Raw genomic sequence first — 26958 nt, forward strand, 5'->3', positions numbered from 1 at the left:
AAAAAAAAAAAAAAAAAAAAAAAAAAAAAAAAAAAAAAAAAAAAACCCACAATAGGTACATCTTAGTCGTGCTACTTTTTGGTTGTCTTGCGGATCAGCGCCATTCTCTGAAATGAGAATAAATGAAAACAATTAGGCCCAGTGTTCATCATAATACAAACCAAATTAACCATACTGACAAATATAACATCAGCAGTTATGCTACCATTTACAGTAATCTAACATGTGCAGCAGAGGCAATCGCTCACCTGTTTGTGGGCCTCTGTGGTACAAGCCTTCTTGAACGGCCGGATCTCATCTGAGCCATAACCAGGAATCCACATGTTCCACTGGCGCTCTGAGAAAAGCAATGCACAATGGCAGCAGGCCACAGACTTTAAAAGGCTCATCGGGATTTACAATAGATATTGATATCGAAGTGATCATATCTGGCAAATAACCCAGTCTATAAGGAAAGATCTAATTTCCATCTCATTTTCAAAAATTGATATATACATGTTATTTTTTTTTTCTTTCAAGGCTTTTACAGCAAATAATTTAAACTCCCTCTGTGATATTCAAACTTATCACAGAAAGCACATAGTTTACCTAACATTTATCTGAAACCATCTACAAATATTAAATTAAGTTCTTATCATTAATATAATTTAAGTGATAAAAAAATCAATTCATACCAGACGTTTTTTATGCATATAAAGTCTGCTAAATCACCTTGTGCTCTCAAAGTAACAACAAAATTTGAATATAAATAGCCAACAAATGATAGCAGCAAATAAATAATTCAAATCAAATTCTCATAAGGCATGTAGCACTGAATTAAATATAAGCCTTGATAATATTTCTGTAAACAGCTGCCAACCAATAACTGCAGAATAAACATTCTTACGTTTTTTGTGAGAGCTCAAGGCACACAGTACAACCTGACAAAATAAAGAATGACCCAATCATTCAAAAACGTCACAAGCAACTTACCTAGATGTAACTGAACATCTTTCACCTCCAAGGTGTTGGACTTGCGGTGGCGTGCCAGCTGACAGGCTGCCGTCACTACACTCTCTATAAAATCATCCGCAATTTGTAGCAGCATCTGAGAAGAAAACAGGGATTTTGAAAACCAGACAGCGAACTGAAGAAACCATCCGTTTCACTATAGCTTGGATACCATCATGTTAACAGCATTAGCCAAGTTTTAATTGCAGATGATGAAAAAATATGTAAATGTTATTCAATACAGAGAAGATCAAAAAAATCTTGCACAATTTATTTAAACTACTGACAAACCTCCTCAACGTCCTCATCCAGCTGCTCATTTGGGTCAATCTCTCTCACCAGGTCCTGCAGCTTTTTCTTACTTAGCACCTGGGAAAAAAAGAAGATGCATCCATCATCCTTTAACAAAAGCTAATGGGTGCAGTTGTGTGGTCTGCATAATACCTTAGTGATAGTAAGAGATAAAAAATAAAATGAAAAAACACAATACAACACAGTTTTCTCACATTTAAAGCAAGGAGCCATAAGTTTTGCACTGATATTTTCATGATATTTCATGTAAAAAACAACAACAAAAAAAACCCCAAAAAAACAAAACAAAGAAAAAGAAAGAATCTTCATGTAAAACAAAATACACTCTCAATCTTTTGCATTTTAAGAGGTGAAGTCAGTAAGTTATTACACAGATCCTGGCTTTGGTACTACTAAGCAAAAAATTAACTAACCTGAGAGCCTTCTGGACTACTTCTACCCGCAGGGCCTGGTGGCAGACCCTTAACCACTGTCACAGTGCTGTTAGCCATGCTGGTGGCTAAAGGAAAAGCAGAGAGACTCTGAAGCGTCACTGCGGGGCAAAACAGTTGTGGTAGGTCTCTCTCGAACCCTCAGCAGCAAGTTGAACTCAGATGTGATGAATTACCTCTTTACCAGGACCGCAGCCGTGAATCTGAAATTAAAAGTCACAAATTAGAGTTACTACAGAAATTAATCACAGGTTGATCAAGCTGTTTAGGCTGAATGTCAGGACATTCATAAAAAATCCTTGTATCATCGTCTTCTTTGGCAAAAATGCAGAGTTTATGTCTTTGAAGCCTCTCAATTCTCAGAGCTTGAAAAAGGGACAAACTGTCTTTGGGTTTGTGAAGCCAGACCTTCCATTTAAGAGGCTTCTTCAGTTCTAAGTCAAAGGAGCTTGCAAAGACAAATGGTGGGATGTCCAGGTATTTAACCCGTACTAGCGATCATCCCCTTTGGAGGTGGTCCTTAGAGCCGTTGACAGACTACTGATCATGAGCCAAAGTGTCAAAAAAAGTGCGGGTCATTTCCATCACTGGGGGATAAGGGCAAAACTACTCTTGCCCACTCCATCATGTGACCTATTGAGGTTATGACCATCTACACCCACTGTGAACGACCATTATTGATATAATTAGAATGTCAGGTATCAACAAACTCATGATGATGATAATGGCCCCCTCCTTTACTCACACCTTGGTTCATGCGATGAGTCACATTATTAATAGTGGGTTAACGACTCTCAGGACCACGTAAAGGGGAAAATTCCTGGGATGTCCCACCTTTTCTTTTTAAAATTGAATAAGCCTCTTGGATTAAACGTCTTCAGAAACCTAAAGAAGTCCAGTTGCTTTCTTTATTAAAGCTCTCAAGACTTTCCTGGTTTTAAAGTAAAAAAATAACACGAGGTTTTACCATAAAACCCGGTGCTTTATATTTACAATAAAGGGCCTTTTAGCGATAGTTGACTTTACTTATTGTTTACAACATTTATTAATAACTCTACTACCTTTACAATACCGAAAGTATGCATAGACCCAAGCCATGCAACTTAGCCGACAAACAATGGCATGGGTTTACTGAAAACATTAATCGAGTTAGTGAAAAATACGACACTCAAAATATAAAAACAACAGATCATAGATTAATCATGGCCGTGGAGTTTCACCGAATAAAACAAACAATAAAAAACACACCGAAGTTTGCGCTAACATTGGTGCTAAAAACAATAGCGGCTAACGTTAGCACCGAATCCGGTGGAGAATCTATATGGAGGCTAAATCTTAAAACTGTGCGTTAAATTGTCAACTTACTCAGTTAAACAAGCACTATCTGTCCATCCTTCGGCGTTGCTGTGATGCCAAATTTGTTGTTTGACACAAAAATCGTCTCTCACTTTCCCCTTTGGGTAGCTGGAAAAATAACCGAGGTTTCCTTTCAATACTTCCGCTTTGTTGATCTCCGTTTCCTGTGGGCGCCGCAGTCCTGGGTCCTCTACTTTGCCACCTGCTGGATGTTTCGTGGAATTACAACAACAAAAAATTGATCTTTTAATAAAGAAGCGTTGCTTTCTTTAGTATCTACACGAACTAATTTTACTAAAAAATAAAAGTTTACATGCTTCGAACAATAGTTATAATTCTTAGTTATAATATATATAATAATATAATAATAATATTTTCATCACATAACTTATATACTTATTCCTTTCCCTTCTGCACAATACAGTGCAAAAGTCTTGAGTCACCCATATTTTTAAATACATATTTTATTCTATTTATTATTCATTATTACATTATGTTTATATATTTTATATTCTGTTCTCAAGGAGTTGCTTTCTTGTAATTCTTTAAAGTTTAATCGAGCAATAGTTCTCTCATTTTCATTTTTTTAGTTCTTTCTCGTTCGTTTTCACTTCAATCATTGCACCTGAACATTTTCAAATGATTATTGTGTGCTTGTGTGCTTGTTTTGGTTTTTATTTGTTTTCTTTTATACTATTAACACGGATATTATCATTGAAGCAAAAAAAAAAAAAGAAAGAAAAAAGGAGTTTTTCCTTTCCATTGTCCCAGGCCAACACGGTTGTTCATAAAGGGCCATCTGATTGTTGGACTTTTCTCTGTTTTCTCTGTATTATTGTAGGGTCTTTACCTCACAAAACAAAGCGCCTTGAGGCAACTTTTGTTTTGATTTGGCCCTGCAGAAATAAAACTGAATTGAAGTAAAATATCAGATGAAACTGGACAAGCAGAAGACAAAAGAAGAGGTGGTGGGTCCAAAAAGTTTCATCCAGCATATGAACAGTATCTGAAAGTCATGTCCTCAAGAAACAGAAGTCCAGCAAGAGAGATGTGTTTGGAAAGATGTATCTGGACCTTCAGTTGAACCATCTACTGTTCACTGAAGCCTCGTCAGAAATGGTCTCAGTGAAACAGGGAGAAAAGGCTGAGGTATGACAAATTACACAAAATTTATACAGAAAATCAACGACAACACATCTTATAAAGTGATGAATCAGAATCTGAAAAATTTCATTCCTCGTCAATATGTACAGTGGAGGTCAGGAGAGCGATACAACAGTGAGTGTCTCAGCCATCTGTAAAACATAGTGGATGCTCTGTCACGTTTTGGGGCTGCATTTCAGCCAGTTCGTTTGGGGATTGTATGAAAACTGGTGGAATTATGAACACAGAAAAGTAGAACACAGATTTTGATCCACCATGCAATACCATCTGGAAAGTGTTAGCAATTGATCTCAATCACACTACCAAATGCAGTGAAAAGCCCACCATAATAGAAACACAAAGAACAGAGTTCAGGTTGTGTTGAAGAATAAAGAAGGAATGTATTTAATTTTAAAAACTTTTGCTTTATTTTAATGTATGTTTGTACATTTCAATAAATCAACTGCACCTCTTTCCCATTTTCCCAGCAAAATATAAAGTAATGAGAAGTGGCTCAATAATTTTATAAGACACTGTAGTCTCTCTTTTTTTTAAGTAATATGTTGTTTCAAGGCCAAAAATCTAACAAAACATTTCTTTGTTGTTGCTTTTTACTTTATTGGTGTTTTTATTCATCCGCAGTGAACAAATACACAGTAATCTCAAAATATTGCGCACAATATCCCCAAACCCCATGAATGTCCACTGCCCATTTACACCACGGCCACCATCGCTAATAATAACAATAAAAAACATGCAATAAAAACATTAAACCATGAAGTGTTTGACAACATATGCAGTGAAACGGCAATGATAATGAATTACCAATCACTCCCTCAGGGCGCTTTTTAGGGAAAATGGATTTTTATGTTTATCCAGTTCATTCTACTAAATGGAGACATAACAGCACACGAGAGCAAATAACATTTTATAGGATTTTGACAGGTAGTCTCTTTGCTCGGCTGTCTTGCATTGTTTTTAACGAGCTGTCTGCGCGTATTCAGATGACTCGAACATGTGTAGGTCAGCGCATCTGAGGCCCACAGAGTCTGCGGTTCAGCTCCGGTTAACAGCTAATCAATCAAAGGTCAGAGAAATTGAAGCGTAAAACGCTGTGCTTCCCCGGTTTTAGATAGCACGCTCTGCGGTAACGTGTCACAAGTGCTTTCACATTCCGATGAACTTGAGCAGCAAAACACCGACCTCAACGAGTTCAGACGTGACAGACTCCACCGCCCTAAGAGACAAGTGACGCACCGCGAAGTGAATTTCATTATTGGAGCAGCAGCAGCGGTCCTTGTTTTGTTCACTGAGTTTACACTGCGTTCACTTTACAGTGTTTCTTGTGTATGTGACAAATGAGTCACAACATATACGTAACTAGACTCAGTAAGTCGTGTATTTATGGTTTGGTGTTGACTGGTTGTTTACTTTTTTAAATGCTGGCTGGATTTTCAACTTTTCTTCGAACGCGCTTCCTGAAAATCACACGAAGACGAAAGCCACACCTACACCCTCCTATACATAAATACTGAGCAAACTTTCATTTCGAGAAAGTGCGCAGGAGCCCACGACGTGTTCTCAGATATTTGTGTTGATATTGTTTTCCACAGCCATGAAAGCGCTTCTTCTTGCTGCAGTGGTCTCCCTGATTCATGCCAGTTATGGTAAATATTTTTCATATTTCTCATGGACTTTTATGCGGTTCTCTCAAAGAGCTCAATATTATTTGCTCGTCTGTAATGAGATATTGGTTTAATCTTTCAGCGGGGTTCTGGTCTTCCTTTTTTCATAAATATATTCATACAGCTGAAGCCCCTGGGCTTCGTGTGGTGTCTGCTCGCCTGTTTGTCTCCTTGTCTGTGTCTCTTAGTTGATCTGTTCTCTTGAGGAAAGGCTTTGTTTTCCTCTTCTGTCACACTGATAGGTTTTCCCTTGCGACACACAGAGTGAAACAGGAAATATTGTTAGAATTATCGAGAGACTAACGCATAAGAGCAGCTAAATGTTTTATGTAGAGTGTGCGGAGGCCAGCCTCGCATTCAGTTCTTGTGGAAAAAATATGTAAACCATGTTATGCAGCCCTTCTTGCCTGAAGTGAAAGAGAATCAGTCTCTGTTATCAACAGTATCCGTCAAGTTGAAAAACCTGTTGGTCATGTGCTTGTGGTGTTTTTATGAGCACTCCAAGGTTCTCCGGGAAGAAAACTGTTTTGAAAGCAGTGCTCAGGAGGTACACCCACCTCCGCAACCTCTCACTTAATCATCTGTTATGTCTGTCCACATGCAGCGTCTTTGGTCATCAAAGGGCCAACTGAGCCAGTTTTGGAGGGAGACACGGTCACGCTGGAGTGTCTATACACAGACTCCGACCTGAACATCAGCCAGGTCCACTTTGAGGTCTACTCCAAGGTGAGCTGGAGGAAGATGGGTGAAAAAGGAAAAGAGTGCACTTGAAAAATATCACGATGTGCATATCACAGCTCTGTTTGTAACGTTGGAGATTTTGTATACCTGAGAAGGAGCTCACTGCTATGATTCATTACTGTTCCTAAATTTCGTTTTTCAAAATAAAGATTAAACTTGCTTATAACTATCAAAAGCTCAGTAAACCTTATCACTTCATAACATGTAACTCCTAAAAATGATCCACCACAGTAATTCCCAGTAATGACAATGATTATGTAACTTTTCCTCCTGAATATGATATTTCAAATGTAATCAGATGGCTGCAAAGTAATAATTCAAGACACGTGACTTTTATTTTTTTATGTTTAATTAAATCGTTTTTAAATCACTAGGGATGTGATTACTGCTGTATAACCTTAGACTGCTAATGTGTATAACTATCATATTCATTTATTTTCTCTGAGCTTATGTAAGCTCAAAGAAGTATTATGCAGCAGAGAATTTTCATTACTGAAAAGTAAATGTAAAAGAAGACCTCTCTTTTTCTTTTTCTTCCCCTCTTTCTCTTTAACAGTACATGCATGGCTGGCGTCCCGTTATGGAGAGATATTGGTGCTTCTACTCACTGAAGATCCAGCAGCTCGCAGACACACTAGTGCTGTCTATTCCCCATGCAGGAAGGTACTACGAGGGGCCCTACCGCTGTGTGTCCAATGACGAAAACGTGACCGAGCCAGACAACTCCTCGCAGCCCCTGTCCTTCAAAGTGCATTGTGAGTGTGTCGGGTGGCGTGGGTGGGAGCTGTGAGGAACAATGACTCTGTGACGCTGTGTTTTCCTTTTGACAAATAATTAACCTTAGATCGTTATAGCGTCTGTGTGTGTGTGTGTGTGTTGTACATGTCAAATAGGCGTCTGCAAAAATCTAGATAAATATGTGAGTAGAAAATAATGCATGGTATTGCTGAATTTCACTTTCAGTAAGGAAAACACAGGACAATTTGAGATTACTAGTATTGCTAACAAAGGGACGAGGATAAAACACCTAAATATACACCGGTAAACAGTCTAAAACGATTGAACAGATAAACTGTGAAACCAATTTCCGTCATATTTCCCACCCAGCAGGAGGTAAAGACAATCTTTCAGACACTGTGGACACAGCTCTCTTCACAGTGAGGGATAGAAAAACATATTAAATATTAATAGACATATCTATACAATGGCACTGCAGAGGTTGCACAACAAAAACAACAGGAAGTAGAGCTCCGATGCAAATATGTACTCTTACCTACGAAAGATTGACCGCAGTTGTTTTATTTTTTTTATTCGCTTCAGATAAACAGAGCCGTGTCCCCAGCGGGGCGGCTCCAGCTTTAAGGTATCCGTTATCAATGCAAAGCTTCAAGAAATGTCATTCATGGCATAGCTAGTCAGATTTTCAGTGCCCTCTAACTTCTCAGTGGCCATCGAATCGACCATAATGTTGTTTGATAGGCTCCTCAGCCTCACAGGGGTGATCAATATGAGGAAAAGATTAGAATGGAGTGTAGGACCGAAGGAGACAGAGGAGGAAAGAAGCCAAGAGCTGGATGGACGTGGGCCATCTATTGAGATAGAAGAGAAAATGAGCCATTATTCACAACATTGCCTCTCTAAAGACTTCAATAAGATGAAGCCTATTATCATTATTATTGACCGCTTGGTACAGTCTGTACCACAGGGAGGCAATCAAACTTGAGCATTTATGCTCAAATATACTTAAAATATCTGAGTGTTTACCAGCTGCTGCCACTGCAAACATATGTTCAGTCACGGCCTGAACGCTTGACAAAGTTGTTTCAGCTTATATTAAATTTCCTGCTTCATTAATGCCCGATCACACGTTCTCATTCCCGACTGCGTCTTAGATATGGGGGAGCTGTCACTGTCCAGGGAAGGCTACACCGGATACCTGGGTACCCCACATGAGCTGAAGGTGCGACTCGGAGACGACGTGGTGGTGAAATGCTCTGCCAGCTCATCAGAGGAGCCGAGCTACTTCTGGTACAAAGAGGTGAGAAAGCCACGGGAGCGTGCACAGTGGCTGTGCCCTCATTATGCTTTTGGAAACTTGTCATTCTCTCTCTCACCACTCTCTCCCTCCCGCTCAGTTTGACCTTTTTTTTTTTTTTACTGTCCTGTCTTCTTCCATTCTCACCCAGTCTCTGCTGGCTTCTTGCCTTTGTTCAAGCACTCTCTTAGTTTTCTCTCCTCCTTTTCTGTTTCCCTTTCTGACTTTGTCAAGCCACTTGTTTCCCCTTGCCCGCCGTCTTTTCATCCCCTTCACAGAAGAAGTGCTCTGTATTTAAGTGACCGGTTGGCTTGGGCACACCACTCGCTGGGGATTGCAGCTTGCCCACTTACAGAGGATTAATAGTTTAATGAGGTCTAGACAAGAGCCAGTCAACCTGAAAACAATTATGCGGATAGATTTCTAATGATTTTTTTTTCCAGTGTTTGGTTAACCGGCATTGAATTATTCAACTGGGCTCTTTGCTGAGCGAAGAAACTCTTGCCCAAGGGAAATTAAGACATCGCAGTGTAAAATGCCAAACTGACAACTGGCATGGCGTCCAAGAATAAGTTGATGAGTCAGGAAATACACCGAGTCTTCACAGTGAGAAAATTATATTATGCTTTCAAGGTGTCAAAATCGCAACTTGTGTAAGAAGTGTAATGAAGCTATGCAACTATTAAGACATCTAGGGACATGCAGACACACTTGCCAAGTTTCCCGTTTTGTTATTCCTCTTGATAAGTTGGCTTAGGGTTAATATGCTTGTTAAAGGGTCACTGCTAATCCGGGTTTTAAATGAGCTTACAAGTCCAAATCCAATTCAGTGGACATTTTATGCTGTTAATACTGTTTGTCCTCCACATGATCATATGTAATACTTCAAGTTTTTTTTGTGGTTATTTAATGTACAACACTGTCACTTTGATGAAGACTAATAATTATAACCAGTAGAAGTGACAGTGTATTGTATGTGCTCACAAATCACTTGGGACCATTAGAAAAAAAGGAATTACGCATTCAGGGAAATAATACGACCAAACAATATGTTCATGTCACAGTTTATGTGAGCGCGCGTGTGTGTGTGTGTGTGTGTGTGTGTGAGTTTTTCTGTCTGTGTCTGCAAGCCCACTGTGTGTTTGACAGAAATGGATGTGGGGTAGAAAGTGGCGTACAGTTTGACAGACAGCCGCCGTGGGCACATTGGCCCCCGGTAATGACAGCAGGACAGAGGCAGAAACAGGCCACTGCTTTGGGAGCCAGTGGATTTGCATACAAAATGCTGCTTTGGCCAGACCTGGCCTTTATGGGAAATCCTCTTAATTCAGATCCATTCAAATTGAAATGGACTTTCTTGGCAGGAACTGTAGCTCCCAGGAGCCAAATCATTTGCATGGTGTAATGTTTTTTTTTTTTTTAAACTCTCCTCCACGCTCATTTGTTTTTCAATCCTTGTGTTTGGCCTATTATTTGTTTCCTCCCATGTTGGGCTCTATCTCATAATAGTGCTGCTATTTCTGTGTCAACAATTCATCCTTCTCCCTTGCCATCTCATTATGTGTTGTGTTAACAGTGTGTTGTTGCAGCATCATTCTTTGCGGATGATGGTGTTATCTGGGTTATTGACTTGTGGTGATGTGTGTTCATTCATTGGGATTATTGCTCAGGTAAATACGTTTGATTTGGGACTTTTGGGGGCTGCTCTCTGAGGATCAAACACCCGCTGATATTTCTGTCTTTCTGTCCCATTACCAGTCCATCTGTTTCTTCCAGTCTAGATTTCACTTGCTCTCATTTTCCATCCTTGCACAAGTCTGCCTAAAAACGATTCCCCTTTTTCTCTTCTCTTTTTTTTTGTCACATGGCAGTATATGTTCTCTGTTTCATCTTTTGCACTCAGCTAAGTGCAGTTTTAATTTGTATGTGTTTAGCTGTTTGTCCTAAGGCTGCGAACAGTCTGGTAAATAGACATATTTTCCTCCTTTTTTCATTCTGTTTTTCTCCACCGTATGTCTTTCTCTCTCAGGGAAGTGACTGGGTTCTGCCCTCTTCTTCACTGAAACTGTCAAAATTGAATGCGATGGATGAAGGACAGTACACTTGCTCTGCTAGGCATCCATCTGTGGAGTCCCTCAACAAGAGACGCACTATCAGCATTACTGTACTGCCGGGTAAGAAAAGATTTACCTGGGTGAGGCCTTTTGTCCTTTGTACTGATTTTTCTACATTTCCTCTTTCTGAAAACTAGCTATGGTTTCCTTGTAACTGAGGGGAAATTTCATCCATCAATATTAAACATCCCCTGAGCAAAAACAAAACTAAATATTATGTTCCATTTCCTTTTCGCAGTCAAATATCACCAGAAAGGTCAGGTATTAGGATACTTTTACGTCAGCAGGAGCGTATGCAGAAGTTGTCAGATACGAGACGCCAACCTTTGATGCTTTAAATTTATGGGAAGTACAGTACAGGCTTGAGGTTTAATGTATCTGAAGGAGAAATTACAAAGAAATATGAAAAAGGCCACATCGCCCCAACAAAGACATTTATTAAAACACCTCACGTAAAAAAAAAAAAAAAGCGGGGGGAACAAAGTCCCAAAAGAAATTACCTCTAAAATGTCAAACATGTAAGAAGGTCATACCTGAGGATATAATACATTTTAAATATCATAAACAAATGGTAATAGTACAACTGCCTCGACTTTAAAGGATAAGAGGGTAATTATAAGAAGCAGTGGTTTTACCTGACCTTTGATTCCTTTTTTTCTTTTGACTGAAATATCAAGTGATGGTGTGTAAATGAAGAGCTCTACTGAAGAGTTGTGAAATTTAGACATTATGAGCCATTTTCCCACTGTTACATGTAAAGTCCTATAGTCCCTTAGACATCATACATATACATAATGTATAAATGATGGTATAATATATGACGACAATAACTGACGAATCAGAAAGTGTAAGATTTTGTCAGCTCTATATGCAAAAAAGTTAGGACATTAAGGCAATGGTTTGAAAATTGCTTCAAGTTTGGGTTTAGTTAAAAAATGAAATGATTCAGTATAAGAAGAGCATCACAGATGCCAAATCTTTCATGAGTAGAGATGCAGGAGGGGTTCATCATTCATAAAACTCAGCAGTCAACATAAAATTGCAAATAATTTGGACGTTTATCATCTGAAATCCAATACTGAATTAAGTTAGGGTCCTACTCAGACACGCTGCACTAAAACCAGACATGATTCTGTAGTAGAAATCATTGCATATGCTCAGGAAGAGTTTTAAAAACCATCATCAGTAAACATAGTTTGCAAGTTAAAACTCTACCATGCAAAGAAATGAGTTTACAAATGAGGCACATAAATGATGCCAAAATCTGGTTCACTGAATCAAAATGAAAAATTATTTTTGACAATTGTGGTCACCACATCAAATGGGAAGGAAGCACTAAATTCGCTTTTGTTCAATTCAGTTGTATTTGTTATCAGCAAGCACTTGGTGACAGTGGGAAGGATAAACTTCTGGCAGAAACAGGTTGTGACCGGTTGAAAAGTGAGGGAGGAAAAAGGGAGAGTATAGAGAGATGAGGACAAAACAAACCATGTAAAAGAGTAGACAAAATGCAATGACATACAGAAGGGGTGTATAAATATATCAAGAGTGAAAGGAAAAATTGCTCAGAAACTCCCCCAGCAGCCTGAACCTACAGAAGCACAACTAAGGGATGGTTCAGCCTCACCTGATCCAGATCTAACTCTATAAGCTTTATGAAAAAGTAAAGTTTTAAGCCTAATCTTAAAGGTAGATCTATCTCCCCACAGCTTTTTATCAGTGCACAGTGGAGCATTAGTTCCCATCGCATGGGTAACATTAAAGTCTGTGAAGATCCTTGAAGCCTGACCGTGTATAATGGTTTTAGAGCAACACATGGTGGCAACCAGATGACTTTTTCAGGAAACAAAGACGCTGCTAAACCACATTCTGCACATTACAACAGCATGACTATGTAGGAAAAGTACCCAGGTGTTAAGCTGGCCTGCCTGCATCTCAGACCTGCTATTCATTACAAAAACAAACAAACATTTAGAACATTGTTAAATTAAAAGCCCAACAGTTCAGGGAGACCCTGTGCAGCCGAAATCCCATAACCAGAAAAAAAGTAAAAAACATTTGCTTTAAAAACAACACTTGGTCTCTTTAGAGTGTTGTTAAGAGACAGGTAATCCAACACCATGCATATAAACATGAAGTTGTTGTTAGCAATAAAGTGATATAAATCTTTTATATTTTTCCAAATATAAAAACAATCAAAAAAATCAGTTTACTTTAGTTTCATTTGCAAATCAATGCATTCTTGCATGCATTCACATTGTACTCAGCTTTAGGTATTTAGGCGCTTGCACAGTCTCACTTTGCCTTTGTCTAAAATCTGCATGATTGATAAGTGATTTTTTTTTTTAATCTTATGAAACATCATGGTTGCTTTCAAGTACAGAAGTAATTCCATTACAACATTATAGCTAATCCAATTAACAGAAACTCATCAGTCTTCATCGTCTTCATTGCTGATCTGTGAATGATTACAAACTGTTAACACACTGCAGTGTTTAAATGCTATTCTCTCACCCAGTAGGAGCTTTATAGTTCCAATAGTTGAAATTATGCAATCTGTAAAAATGCAATTAAGCCAATAATAATAATGGATTGGATTTATATAGCAAGGCACCCAGAGCACTTTACAATGCCACTATTCATTCACTCTCGCATTCACACACTAGTGGAGGCAAGCTACAGTTGTAGCCACAGCCAGAGACTGACAGAAGCGAGGCTGCCATATCGCGCCATCGGCCCCTCTGGCCAGCACCAGTAGGCAGAGAGCCCGGGGATCGAACCGGGATCAAACCGTGTTGCCTCCAACATGTATTTGTTGTTGCCTCCAATACTCATAATCTTAATTTTTCAGTGTTTACTTTATCCGCAGCTCTTAAGGCTGGATTCAGAAAAATCCCTCTTTTTTCCCCCCAAACATTACCATTAAATTGGGAAATTGTGCACATAACAGGGCCGATCAGCCAGTTCTTGCAAATTGTAACAAGCAGGCTTCTTGAAGATCAGCGCTGCGTATAAGGCTGTAACAGTTTGAACTGTGAGGAATACAGTCTTTTCTATCACAAACAAGCATAAGGTTGCCTTTAGAAGCTTCGCCTGGAGGCAGAATGTGAATACTTTTGCTGATTTCGCATTCCGTGTGATACATGTTTTCCTTCATGTCTGTCCCACAGAGGATGCCCACTGGTATGAGACAAGTGATGGCCGTCTCATGCTGATGATCTCGGCAGTAGCTGTAGCTCTTGTGGTGTTCATCCTCTCGATGATTGTATTCCTGTGCCGCAGAGCCAAAGAGACCAAGACCAGCAAGGGACCCATGTAAGAAACAACTGCGTGTTTGTGTCTTGTCATCTTAAGTCTTCACTTTTTAGATGTGATCTTTTTAAAGCGTGTTTACAATTTGATGGATTGTGTGTCTTCAGTGCAAGAGAATGTTTGTGCTTGTTTATCTAGTCACCCTCCCCCTCCTGTTACCTAGAGGATAGCTTTTTAAATGATTACAGCAATTTCCACAAAATTTCACTCTGTCTAGTGTGATATCATGTGAACCAAAGTCATTTCAGTCACCGTGTAAGTGTAGGTGTGTGCGGCAGTGTGCACCTTGGTGTATGCTTCACTCTCTGACTGTTCTCTCAAAAGAAAAAGAGAGGATGGGAAAAAAAAAACTTTACATATGTGCCGACTTCCACCTATTTGAAAAGGCATTTACCATCATGAATATTAAATTCAATCTCAGAAGCCCTGATCCACTTGACCTCATCCTTGATCTTTTTCGTCCTCCCTTTGCTCCCATGCGTTTCCACGCACTTCCTACTCGCCAAAGGCTCGGGCTTATGACAGTAGGTTAAATTCTCTGTCTAGTGTAAAAGTATAAAGAAGGCTACAGCAATTATAAGGAAATTAGTGGAACTCCCATTAATCGTGAAAGCTGACAGTGCCTTAATGTGCACCGTGACCCAATGTAGCTTTACCCATTAACTTCTTTTCCATGTAGATTTAAAAAAAAAAAAACAGTTACAAAAGGCAGAATTTTCACAAGATTCTGCAGCAATCAGAAGTTCTGCATGTTTGTAGTGGCCTAAAAACAACTACTAAACTTTACAAACCTGTGCTGAGTATACAAGCATGTGTGTACAAATAGATACAGATAAGAGAGGATAATGTACTTTCATATCAGCAGCCAGGTGCGCTTCCAGTGCTTGGTTCTAGTCTATAATTTCCTCACTTATACCTTTCGAGCACCTACTGAGAGATCGATATACTGATAATCATGCTCGTCTTTCTTCTCCTTTCTTCCTCTCTCCAGTGATGACCGGTCTCAGAAAAAGCCAATCTACAAAGCAAGCTCGGAGTCCCTACCCTCCACTTGCGGAGACAATCAACCTCTGGTGTAACTGCAGAGGCAGGTGGAAGGAGAACGGATGAAAGGATGGAGCGAGAGATGGAGTTGTTGTCCATAAAAAAATAAAGAATGTCATAAAGCAGTAAATGGGTATATTGGGAGACATTATAGGGCAGAGTACAATAAAAATCAGCAACAAGCGGGGTATTTAAAAAAACAAAACAAAAAAAATCAACTGAAGGGCAAGTGATTGCTTTAGAGATGCCTGAGCAGCTTGGCTTGTGAGCGCACGCTGCAGTTCTGCATCTTGGACAGAAAGGTGGGCAATTTTCCTTTCATGTATACTGCAGCGTGAAAAATGGCGGGCTACGTTCTTAGAAAATGATGATGAGGATTCTACTCGCAGCGCTATAAAGATGCTCCATTCAGTTTTCTTCTTTTAGTTGCACACATAATTGCTCAGCTGTGTATTGTGAATGAATCGTTTGGGTGATAGGACAAGGTTTTATGTTGTTGATTTGTTTCTCTTTCAACCTTCATGTTTTCCAAAGCGGAACCAGCTCAAAGCGTCTTCGAGAAGGTTATTGTAATCTCTTTACTGTGACAGCTCTCAAGCACATTGCACTCGGATATTTAATTTAATGTAGTTGGGATTTTCTGTGGTATTAAATGGCTTTCAGAAAATATTATTTACCATCCTCCAGTGTGCCATTGATTTTGTTCCATTTAAGAGACACTAAAGGGGGTGAGGAGTATTGACAACATGGTAAGAGCCGGACATGCATGCTTGCTTGGCCGCACATCCTCTCCATCCAATGCCATCTCGAGCTCGCATCAGCTTGTTTACCAACCTTCCTCTTCGGTCTGAAAGACCTTACTTTGAAGCGATGACCTTTACTCAGAGTACTGTGCATGTGCATTCTTGCCTCTATTCCCATCTGCCCGTAAGCAGAGAACTCAGCCCTCAGTCAGTTTGTATACACGTGTATGGACTTGCATTCACAAACTAGAAACTCTCATAATGTGAATAATCGCATTGGCAAGTAACCTTGAAAGCTTTCCCGTCAGTTGTAAGGGCAGACAGTGTTGGCCATTACAAGTAAGTTCTATTTTAACTAGACTAGATTAGTCTTCTCTGTCTCCCACCCAACCCCTCCCCAAAAAAAGCATCACAGACTACAACTTCATCTTTTTAATTTTCTCCTCTGTTGCCTTGTAACCCTTAACGCTGTGCCTCACCACCACCACCACCACCGCTTATTACCATAACCGTGCTCATAATGCTGAGAATTTCATTACGCTTGTCTGTTGAAGTTATGTTGGGTTTTATGCGGTTTTTATTATCGTGTGTGGTTGACCGTAGGCCGTTGTTAATAATGGGCAAAGCGGCAGTTTAACACTGACACTCCATTAACGGGTGCATGCGCCACAGAGCACAGCCAGGATAATGTTATTAAACTGATTATTCAAGCCCCCTGTACAGCTCAGCTCTGCAGCAGCAGCCTTCCTTTGTTTAGCATTTTACAGACTCCTTGTATTTCTTCTCCAACTCTACAAACTTCTGCTTGCTTTATGTCTGAGGTCAACCCAAGGAATGTGGAAGCATCAGACAGGGAGACTATAACCAAAACAGAAAGACTTAGGGGGGAAAGAAACATGCTTCATAGTGGGGGAAAGAAAAAATACAATGTTGTGAATTTAAAATGCTCTCCTGAATGTTAAATGCCAGTGAGCACCATTTCGTTTTGGCCTTTGAGTCAGTCATGAGTAAATCATTCTGTGCTCCCTTGTGGATTTTGGTCTGGGGGCTTCTGATGTGTGGCCAAAAAAAAAAAAGAGACACAAAATTATGTATCAGGAATTTCACACACTGGAGCTTTCCCTGAGGTACAATGCTCTGGTCGGGAGAGAGGGAAGTGAAGTTTACAGTGACATTTTGACCTTGACAGTGTCTCGATGGATAAAGCACCGGACAACAGCTTAGGTGCTGTGCAGTGCATACAGATTTCCTAAAAGTGTTTTGTCTGGTGCACGCAAGGTCCTGTCCGGATAAGGATGCAGATCTGTACTGTGGCATTAAAGCTAAATAGCTCCTCACTTATGTCCGCAGTTTGTCAAGTACCCTAGCTGCCCTTAGTGCACGCAAACCAATATCTAAAGGTGACTTATACCAAACGTGACACCGCACTGACTAATGCCTTACAGTGCCAGGCATTTGTAACACTGTGTCATTGACTACTGCTGTTCCCGTCACGGTCACTTGAGTTTGTATGTGCATTCTGCATATGTTGTGTCAAATGGCTGAAAATGAAGGAGTGGAGTTCGCAAGAGAAGCAGGTGTTTTCCCCTCATTACTTCCTGACAATGCCCCATCTGGTGCGGGGGAGCTGCTGCCACAGACTCCCTGCCAACCCGGGAACAAACACTCGCAGAGAGGCTGACAGGGAAAAATGGGATGGGATGGGAATTGGGAAATGAGTAGGGCAGATATTATCCTCGCCAAACAACAAGGTTAAAACTTGTGTCGAGTAATAAGATCTCTCAGTGGAGAGACCCCGAAGCGGGGACCTTAAGATCTAACACAGATCCATTAGTACAGGTTAGCTAAGGGGTAAGAGTTCAAAGCAACTTTATGGGAGTCAAGAGTAGAAATATTAATATTAATACAGACTGCCCAGGTGCTCTGGCTGCTTGAACTTCCCTGACTGTTCAAACTAAACTGACCAAAGTGTCTGGAGGACTTGTCAGAAGAGGCGGAAGCAGATTTAAGACGTGTGACGTGCCATCCCTGCAGTTACCTGAGAGGGGCGCCAAAGACACAGTTTCAAAAAGATGCCTTCAAGCCGTGGATGCTATAAGTCCATAGTAAACACTAGATTAGAGGGGGGACAAAAAGAGATGTGGAGAGAGAAACAATTTTCATAATGGACCAGCGCTCTCTGACTGGAAAACACAATTATGGGCAAACTGTGGCCGCAGCATGAGGGTAAAGTTAAAGAGCCCCTTTAGCACGACCTAATAAGCCCTGACTACAGATGATCAGAAACACCGGCTCATCCTTAGCCCAAGTTTTTGTTCCGAGCTATTACCGTCATTGTAAACGGTGATTTAACAGCTTACACTCAGGTCTGTTTCTTGTTCTTCTTGATGAGTCCTATGCACATTAATTGGATTCAAAGCAGCCTCTGCAACAGAATTGAATCTCAAACTACCCAGAGGCTACTGCTTGGACTGATTTGGCACTGAGTTTCACGGAGTTTCTACCACCAAATAGCCAAACAGTAATTTCAAACGAAGTGCCATCTTTCAAATGATCGCGTTTCTTAAGCTGCGTTTCCCTCCCTACAGTCAACTTTACATTTTTTGCACCACTTGTCCCTAAATTTGAACAATAACAACCATTCATTTCCGTCATCTTAATCAGCGTGCCTTGCATCTTTTAAGTCCTTGGGGTGGAATTTGAAATAAATTGGTTATTTGAGTCGGAAAATTAATGCTGGTTATCAATCACATTTAGAGCGAATTGATTTCAATTAACTGGAAGACGCAGCCCCTCTTGCCTCCCCGGCTCTCCTCCTGGATAGCCCATTTCTTTTTTTTAAACCCAGCCCCTTGCTCACATCCGCACACCCCTCCACCTGCTCCTGCTCTCTGCAATTGGCTAGAAAGACATCCAGGACCGCCCAATTGGCAAGCTTTGCAATATATTTACAATGTAAAGTAACCAAGAAAAACCGGCCAAGCCGTCATATTCGGGGATTCAGAGGGAGAGAAAGTGGGTGTGTATGAGAGGGGAGCATTACTATGTAAAGACCTGCTATTACGCTCGGAAAGCCTAACAAAGCACACATTCGTTCACGCACAGTCGCACGCGCGCGCCCTGTCACACACACACACGCGCGCACACACACATAGACGCTAAAGGCGCTGTCGGAGGGTGAACCTGCGGGTTCATGTCACTCTGATTTCTCAAAGGAAGAGGAATATTAAGAAAGATATCAGAGGGGAATACCCGCGATGGCTTTCGCGACCGTGTGGAACTACTGCGTCCCTCTAACCATCGTAACAGTGGCTTGGCTGCTCAACACTGGTAAGGCTCAAATGAAAGTGAACGAATGTGATGTGAATGGGAAGAGTGTCACGCCGTCTCGATGTGTTTGGGCTTTTCTGTGCAAGTTTATCTAAGTCCTCTAAGTAGAAGCTGAATAACGCTTAAAATGCACCGGGTCCACTTTGACTTACTGTGCACTTGGACGGGAAGGAGGAGGAGCGCACCACGGAGCAAAACACGTGCAGATGTGCCAGTTTACTGTTGTTTTGTGGACTGGTGTTAATATTTCTCAGTGGGTAATTAGAGTCAATGCCCTTTGCGGAAGCCGGGGTTGTATTGTTACATGGATATGAGTCATTGTCTTAATCACATGTCGGAACTGCTACGCTGGGAAGACCCCTAAAATGTCAAGTCGTTGAAAAGAAAAGTGAAAGGTGGCCACTTTTTTTTTTGACCATGCATGAATATTTAATGAAAGAAGCCAATGCTCTCTCAACCCTTGTGCGTCACAGAATTTACATTTTCTCCTGATGTTGGGATTCATTTTATTACAGCTGTTGTCTGTTTCGGAATGGGAAATGGGAGCCTGTGACTTATGCAGCCTGTGAATGCAGCGACACACACAGAGCTCCGATTAAATATTCTCATAGAACACACGAGAGCTCATAACAAATGCCCGCAGTGGACCAGACATGTCTCAGACACACCAGCAGCGGCAGTGCTGTTTGTTACTGCTTTTATATTCTGGAGAAGGGTGAGGGACTGTAAAGACCTTTGAGCCTCCCCCTTATCAGATAAAATAACATCTAACAATGCTTTACAGCAACTTGTAACAGTACCTGTAGTGTTTTGTATTGCTTTTATCACCGTCACTGGAACACTTCAGGTTGGGATAGTCCTGCTTTACTTCTTTTACACAGTAGTTGGCTAGTTATGGTCACTCAGTAGCTTCTTAAGTGCCACATTTGCAAAATATGGGGATTTGGATTAGCCTCTGAAGAACTTCAGCTGGATATCTTTGTGGGATTTGTTTGGATGCAATTTGAAATAAAACTTTCAAAAAGAAAAGTCCATCTGAAGCCTCTGTGATTTTGACTAAGGAGGATTGATGATGACAATGTGCACATAAATGTTGCTCTGCTGGTTTGTGTCCTGTGGCTGTTGCACTCTGTGACCCCTTGTTTATGTTGTCCTGAGGCAGTGAAATAGTTAAGTGCTTGGTGAGGCATGGACACACTCAAACCTGGACGGTGCTGTTATGTTGATGTCTCTTGTATACAAGAACTACCTTACCAAAGCCATTTTTGTGGCTGCACTAATACCGACCTCACCAGAGCCAGTATATTGATAGATATTGATTTTTTCCTTTGGAGAAAGTGTGTGTGTTTGTGTGTATGTATGTGTTTAATGAACACTGGGTGGTTAAGGTATGCATGAGCTATAGGTATTTGTATGTTGTTCTCAGTGTGTATGGGGTTTGTGTTTGTGGGTTTGGGCACCCGTCTATGAATATGTGTGTGTGTTGCAAGTATGTGCTTTACATTAGTGTGTGTGCATGGGCGTGCGTGCTGCGTACAGTGCAGGGTTTTGCCTAAGCTGCAGGCAACCTCAGCTGGGGGCTGCTCACTGATCACTGTCATTAATCTAGCCTCTGACAGGGGCTGAGAGAGACAGGAGGCTGGGGAGTTTAGGGGTGTTACAGGCATAAGGTCGGTGGAGAAAGGAGGGAGATGAGGTAGAGTAAAGATGGTCTGTTTCTAAAAACCTTGCAGATGTGCACCGATGCTGTGTCTGCATTAGGAAAAAAGAGATTTAATAAAGATCTTGTCTCGGTTATTTTTCTTCCACCAATCTGAAAGAAGAGAAAGGTGGGAGGCTATAGAGGGTTGGCAGTTGTTATTATGCTAGAATAGATATGGACAAACTGGGTGGATAGATGGATGAGTGGACAGATAGATTGAGAGGTTGCTGTGACGATAGCGAGGCTGGAAGACTTGGCGCTTCTGTGAAGGATGAGGGAGAGACAGAGGGATGGAAAGATGGATAGAGGAAGAAAGGCAGAAAAGAGCGAGGGAGCGAGGAAAAGTGAGAGAAGAAAGGCAGAAAGACTTCACAGTGTGTCTGACGGGCAGGCCTGAGGGACATGCACACACAGTCAGTGCTGTATGTTTGTGCGCAGATTGCCTGGCTTTGTGGAGGTGTCTGATCAACAGCAGCTGCAGGCCAAACTTGCAAAGCACGTACAGTAACAAATGCTGTTAACTCCACCTCTGCTTCGTGCCCACCCTTAATCGCTACCCTCCATCACTTCCATTCTAACAACTCATCCCCATTTCTCTCCTATGCCGCCATTACCACCTCCCTTATCGCAGTGTGCATTAAATCACCTCCATTTGTTTATTTGAATGTGTGCAATGAGAGCCATCCGTTTGAGCTTGTTCCCCATCATCCTGTTTGGACCTTGGCTGGGACTCTGGTGGCTGAAAAACGGCAGCAGTTGGACGTACTTGTGGGAGGAGATTTGAATACCAATTATAGCTGGTGTGTGCAAGTGCGCGTGTGCATATGCACATACACACAAACACTCAGTGAAGCCATGCATAAATCAATGTCGCTGTGAGTCACAGAAGGGAGGTTTGGCGTGTAAACACAAGCATCAAGGGAAATGCAGTACCCACAAAAAATAAAAATATGGACACATACTATATGATCACTCAAATAAATGCAGGAACGCATATGAACATCCACACACATCTTGCCTATAGACAGCTTACCTGTTTTGAACATAGTTATATTACTGCTTATGCAAGAGTTTGTCTGAACTCAAGTGCAGATTTTGATGCTTGTCAGGCACAGTTTGCATCATTCCAGAGTTAACGTTGCCTTTTTACTTTCTTCCACGTTACATTGGGCTTGCTATTTCAGCATCTTTGTTTTTTAATGTGCTGAAAATGTCTTCACCGTGAGCCAAGGTTTATCCTTTGATCCAAACCTTGGAGCATAATTTTCCCCGTAAATAAGATAAACTTCTTGGCAATTTAATTATGAAGACCTAGACCTCCCTTCTTTGCTCTCTGCCCTGCCATCTGCTGGTTCAAGGTGAATATCTAAAGCCCAGTGCACAATCAGATTTCAGCGTTGAATTCTTTTCCCCCTCAGATTCCCTGCTTTTTGTAGGTCGAAATAATTGGACAACCTGAACTTGGCAGACTATGCCTGTCAACAAAGAAGAAGCTGAAAGGAGCTTTTCTTTAAGGAAAAATATGCTGCCTGTTGCTGCTGCGCGTGGCCATGTTTGATCAACCAGGGCATTCTTAAAGGGTCCTGACAGGGTGGCCCACTATCTCGGCTGAACAACTGGCTCAACATAAGCTCCATAAACAAATTGGACTGTATCACTTTTTGGGATAGTCACAACTGAAAGAGTTACAGAGCTCAGTGTGGGCTGCTTTTATTCTCCCTTGGGCTTTCATGGGTCCATTACTCAGAAGCAGAGGTTTCGAGGTTCACCATTTAGTACAGGTGATGTATTTTACAGTAATTATCTCCTAATCTGCCCTTCAGTCTTCTGTGCAATCCATAATTCATTTGTTTTGATCTGCGGTTGCTTCACACAATAAATACATTTCCGTAACTTCTTCCAGTATTATATACCAGGTTCAAAAAGGATTTTGTTTTCACTTGAATAGAAATAAAAGGACCTAGGAAGGAGCAAGTTCCTCTATATCCCTGCAGGGACACATCATATGACTAAGCGTTCCCCTTTTCAGCCTTTTTTCAGCTCTTGTTTTCACTCTGCTGCGTCCTCACGAACAAGTTCATGCAAACAGAACACATGAAGCACAATGATTGAAAGGGGCACACAAAGACGCCAATTGGTAATTGGATCCTTATATCTCATTTGACCATTTGTTTAATCGTCCATTAGTGAAACTTTCTGTCAATCTAATCAGGCCAGCACTAATGTAGAAACACTCTTTATGGCTGCCACCTCATCTCCTTCCCATTACTATTCCCCAGACAGTGCAGCTTGTGATTATCATAATGGTGATCTATGTCGTCCTTACGTGTCGCTCTTTGAGAACAACTGGCGTTTCACCAACTTTGCAGCTGAAGTTTTTAATGCTGACTCGGATGCCAAGGACGTCTCCTCCATTTGCTGGCATTCGAAGCCTGCCAATCAATCTGATACTCTTAACTCTCTCTGAACTGACTGGCCCAGTGCAAAAGTAGATCGCCTCTTTGGGTTCAGCTGCCCATGCTGCGACCTCGTGTCCCCTGAGCCAGCAGCTTTTCTCCAGATGCTGAACCCTCTCGATGTGTATTTGCCTTTGCCATGAAGCTGTGACTGTGTCACAAAAAGTGATTGTCTTTGTGTAGCTTTTTAGGGAATACTGACAAAGGCAGCTGCTGAGCACAAGGTGTGATTATGTCAACGGAAGCTAACCCTGAATTGCAGGCAGGTAAAAGAGACAAAGTTGAAAGAGACAGTCCTCTGACGTAAAATAAACCCCAACTTTGAACCACTAATGCCATTCTGGGGAACATTCCTTGCTATTGGTGACATGGTTTCCATGACTAAGAGTAAACGTTTATGCCTCCTGCCTGGCCCTGGGCTTGTTTAACACCCTTCCTTGCTGCTGTGACACCTGTTTCGGCAGCTCCCGCAGGGCGCAGCGCTAACGTGGCCAGACAGCAGCCTCTGGTAATGCCAGTAACCAAGGTGATTATCCCCACTCAGGCACTGCAACAGAGCCCTCACTAGCTGTGATTGGATGAGAGAGCCTTATTTAGCTGAAGAGGGCAAGTGCCTAAAATTGAAGAGTTGGAAACTGTGTACTCTGGCAGTGCTGAGGCTAATACACATCCCGCCTGGAAGACTTGATGTAGAGACAAGAGGAGGAGAGGATGACTGGTAATTAGGTGCTCGCGTCGGGGTAAGGAGGGTCAGAAATGAACTTAAACCTAGGTGAAACTGTCAGGCTGGGCACAAATGTTGCCAACAAGACCCCATTTCCCTTTGCTTTTGGGAGGTCTGTGTGTCCAGTGGAGGCTAGCTGATGAAGAGTGACCAGCCTTAGCTGGGGCACTGAGGGACTGATGGGGTCACAGAGGGAGAGTGAAAGGGTTACGGGGAGAGAGGGAGAGATGGCTGGCTGCACAGTGTATAAAAGAACGAAGGAAGACCGCAAGGAGGGGGAGGGAAAGCGCCAGGGGCTTGCGTCACAGACCACTGGAGCAGGGAGGAACAGAGCAGAGGAGAAAGTCAGGCAGAGAGAAGTCCAACAAACGAGTGAATGATTGCAGGATTTCAGCTCTAAAATGGAAGGGCGTGTTTAAAAAAAAAAGAACAAGAGAGAGAGAGAGAGAAAGCAATCCCTGCGGTGCAGTATGACTGATCTATGGGGCCAAAAAAGTGAGGAAGGAGGGAAGAGAGAGATTAGGTAGGTGGGGCCAAAGCAGAAAAGTAGAGGGTGCTGATATGAGAAGAGGATGTGGGGAAGGAGAAGGAGGAGGGGGAAGAGGCGAAACAGAGAGATGGATGGCAATATACCGAGAAAAGCGAGCGCGGGCAGGCACTGTGTAGGTGACCACACCTGAGAGGCAAAGTGTCATGATCGATGAGGTCACAGCATGCACATGCACTGTCACACCCACATGCACACAAAAACGCAGGCAAACAAGTATTGAAATTGTTTACCAGCAGCTCGTGGACAGTCCTCCCACTTTCAGCAAAGCTACATGGCGCTTCGGCTTGGAGAATTAAACACCCACACACGCACAGGGCTATTCATCTGTCTGCCATTTAGAATCCTTCTTCATATCATTGCCATTAATAGGTTTGCTTTGATGAGATTGTCGGATGCTGAAAATTGCCAAGCAGCGCACTATCTACTGGGAAATCAGATGGAGATTTTCAGAAGACGGTCACAACAATGCTGGAGAGGTCTCGGATGAGTTTTCTATCTTAGAAAGCTCGCAAAATGTCTCTCCCATGAGTGGCAAATTCATTCGCGCTAAGACCATGTCTGACAGAGATAAAGTGATAGAGTCAGATACAGTGGTTACAGAAACCTCAGGAGTGGCATTTCTGTTCCTTTATTTCAAACATCATCAAAGCTTCATCATGTTAATGAATGTTTAATGCTTTCTGAAAACATTAAAAGTTGTATGGAAAGAGGGGTGTTTTCTTTAAAAATGTATTTAGGAAGAAACTGTTTTCATAGAGTATTTTTCTAAATGTTGCAAAAGTACACATTGCAGTTTACTGTATCCACTTTAAAAACCAAATGCTATCATTCAAGATAACACCAGAGATAACAGCAGCTGCCAATAGATCAAAGTCAGACTGCTCAGCTCTGTTCTGCACAGAAGCCAAATGATAGTTGATAAAGGTACTGAAGAAAAAAAGAGCCTCAACCGTAGTTAGCGCTATACTGTCAGAATCACCCCTCAATTCTCTGCGCTGCTTGTCTCTGTCTGTCTGCTCTTCTCTTCATCTCCTTCTACAGCCTAAGACAAGAGCCTCCACATCAGGAGTAGTAGGCTTTGATCCACTTCATTAGCAACCCGTAAACAACCATTAATTAGAGGCAATTAATTAGCAGCACATGAAAACAATCCTCAAAAAGTTGGCTGCTCTCAATATCCCCAAGTGCTCGTAGGAAGGAAAGAGTGTGAAAGAGATGGACACAAAGAAGAAAGAAAAAGAAAGAAACTTAAGGGGAAAGAGCCTGCAGTCATGCTTAATGTGCTGGTGCTTGATTTACTGCAATGATTTGCCAGGCTCTTTGAGATTCATAAGGTCATCAATTCATGCTCTGCTTTCAGCAGGGCAAAACAATAGTGAGGCAATGCAGCCGTCTGCACTGAAGTAAAAAGAAAAGAAACTGAGCCAAATTGGATTGGTGCTACGATTGTTTCTGCAAAGACTGTTAGAGCTGGCAAGGCCACTTAAAAAGTAGCCAGGCACCAATGACCTTGAGGAAAGCTCTGGTTGATTCTCTCCCAGGATTCATTTCCTCTCGAGCGGCTGAAGGGGCGTTTAAGTGCATGACTGCTGATTCACCTTATGCTTGTTAACAGGTACAACCCCTCTCCCCTCATCTCCCATTAAGCATCACCAGTAGATTGAGGTGGTGCTTGACTTGACACAGACATGTTCTTTCTGTTTGATGAATAGTTTTATCATTGAACACACATGAACCATGGCTCTCCTTTCTGGCCATTGCAGAAGTGGAAGAGAGAAACAGGCTTACAGGCAATGATACTGAATGAGCTTGACACAGGCCTAGGGCACTGGGCACAGTTGCAGGGAAACAGTGGTTCATAGCAACTGCCACCCACTGGGCAGTACTGGTGAATTGAGCTGTGAAGCAGCTTGCAGGGGCCAGTGGGGTTCTGTGGATGGTACCAAAGTCATTTTTAGCTCTTTTGATCCACGTAGCCGTGAACAGCAAGAGGTTTTTGTGTCTGCAATATGCCGTAGATCCTACAGTCTGGAAGGCACCACAGAACACACAGTACGACACTGTCGCCTCCTGACTGCATATACAGTAACTTACTTTATTGCTTGAGAAACTAATAAAAGGAAGCTGTAGGGAGGAATGTGCTTTCATTCTTGATTATTTTTTCTCTTCCCAAAGGCCATGAGGTCTACCATCTCTCCTCCGTTTATCAGAGCAGCTTTATCTGCTTTAGTGACCAAGATTCCAGTTGCTATGCAGTACATAGTACAAAATGACCTTCATATATATATAT

The 26958-nt window shown here is 41.6% G+C and overlaps 3 protein-coding genes across 3 annotated transcripts in view; 2 read left to right on the forward strand and 1 right to left on the reverse strand.

The window, feature by feature from the left end:
• Positions 1-21: 21 nt before the first annotated feature.
• taf12 (TAF12 RNA polymerase II, TATA box binding protein (TBP)-associated factor) lies at positions 22-3262 on the reverse strand. The gene is made up of 6 exons (XM_005736139.2): positions 3099-3262; positions 1716-1936; positions 1282-1359; positions 973-1087; positions 249-337; positions 22-107 (listed from the first exon to the last, which is right to left on the reverse strand). Exons 2-6 carry the CDS (start codon positions 1791-1793, stop codon positions 72-74), a joined length of 396 nt encoding a protein of 131 aa, XP_005736196.1. The 5' UTR covers positions 1794-1936; positions 3099-3262; the 3' UTR covers positions 22-71.
• A 2242-nt stretch (positions 3263-5504) lies between these two features.
• LOC102215552 (uncharacterized) lies at positions 5505-15844 on the forward strand. Its single transcript, XM_005736140.1, has 7 exons — positions 5505-5899; positions 6522-6643; positions 7215-7413; positions 8551-8696; positions 10723-10867; positions 13978-14122; positions 15111-15844. The coding sequence occupies exons 1-7, from the start codon at positions 5848-5850 to the stop codon at positions 15196-15198; spliced, it is 897 nt and encodes a 298-aa protein (XP_005736197.1). The 5' UTR covers positions 5505-5847; the 3' UTR covers positions 15199-15844.
• A 3014-nt stretch (positions 15845-18858) lies between these two features.
• The window catches only part of cadm4 (cell adhesion molecule 4), a 157480-nt gene continuing 149380 nt past the window's right edge, over positions 18859-26958 (forward strand). The window contains exon 1 of the mRNA XM_005736142.2: positions 18859-19236. Coding sequence (XP_005736199.1) covers positions 19164-19236 — 73 coding nt within the window. The 5' untranslated portion in view covers positions 18859-19163. The remainder of the gene's footprint in view (positions 19237-26958) is intronic.

The sequence above is a fragment of the Pundamilia nyererei genome, unplaced genomic scaffold, assembly GCF_000239375.1.
Source record: "Pundamilia nyererei isolate P.nyererei 1_Seehausen unplaced genomic scaffold, PunNye1.0 scaffold00067, whole genome shotgun sequence".
Lineage (NCBI taxonomy): Eukaryota > Metazoa > Chordata > Actinopteri > Cichliformes > Cichlidae > Pundamilia > Pundamilia nyererei.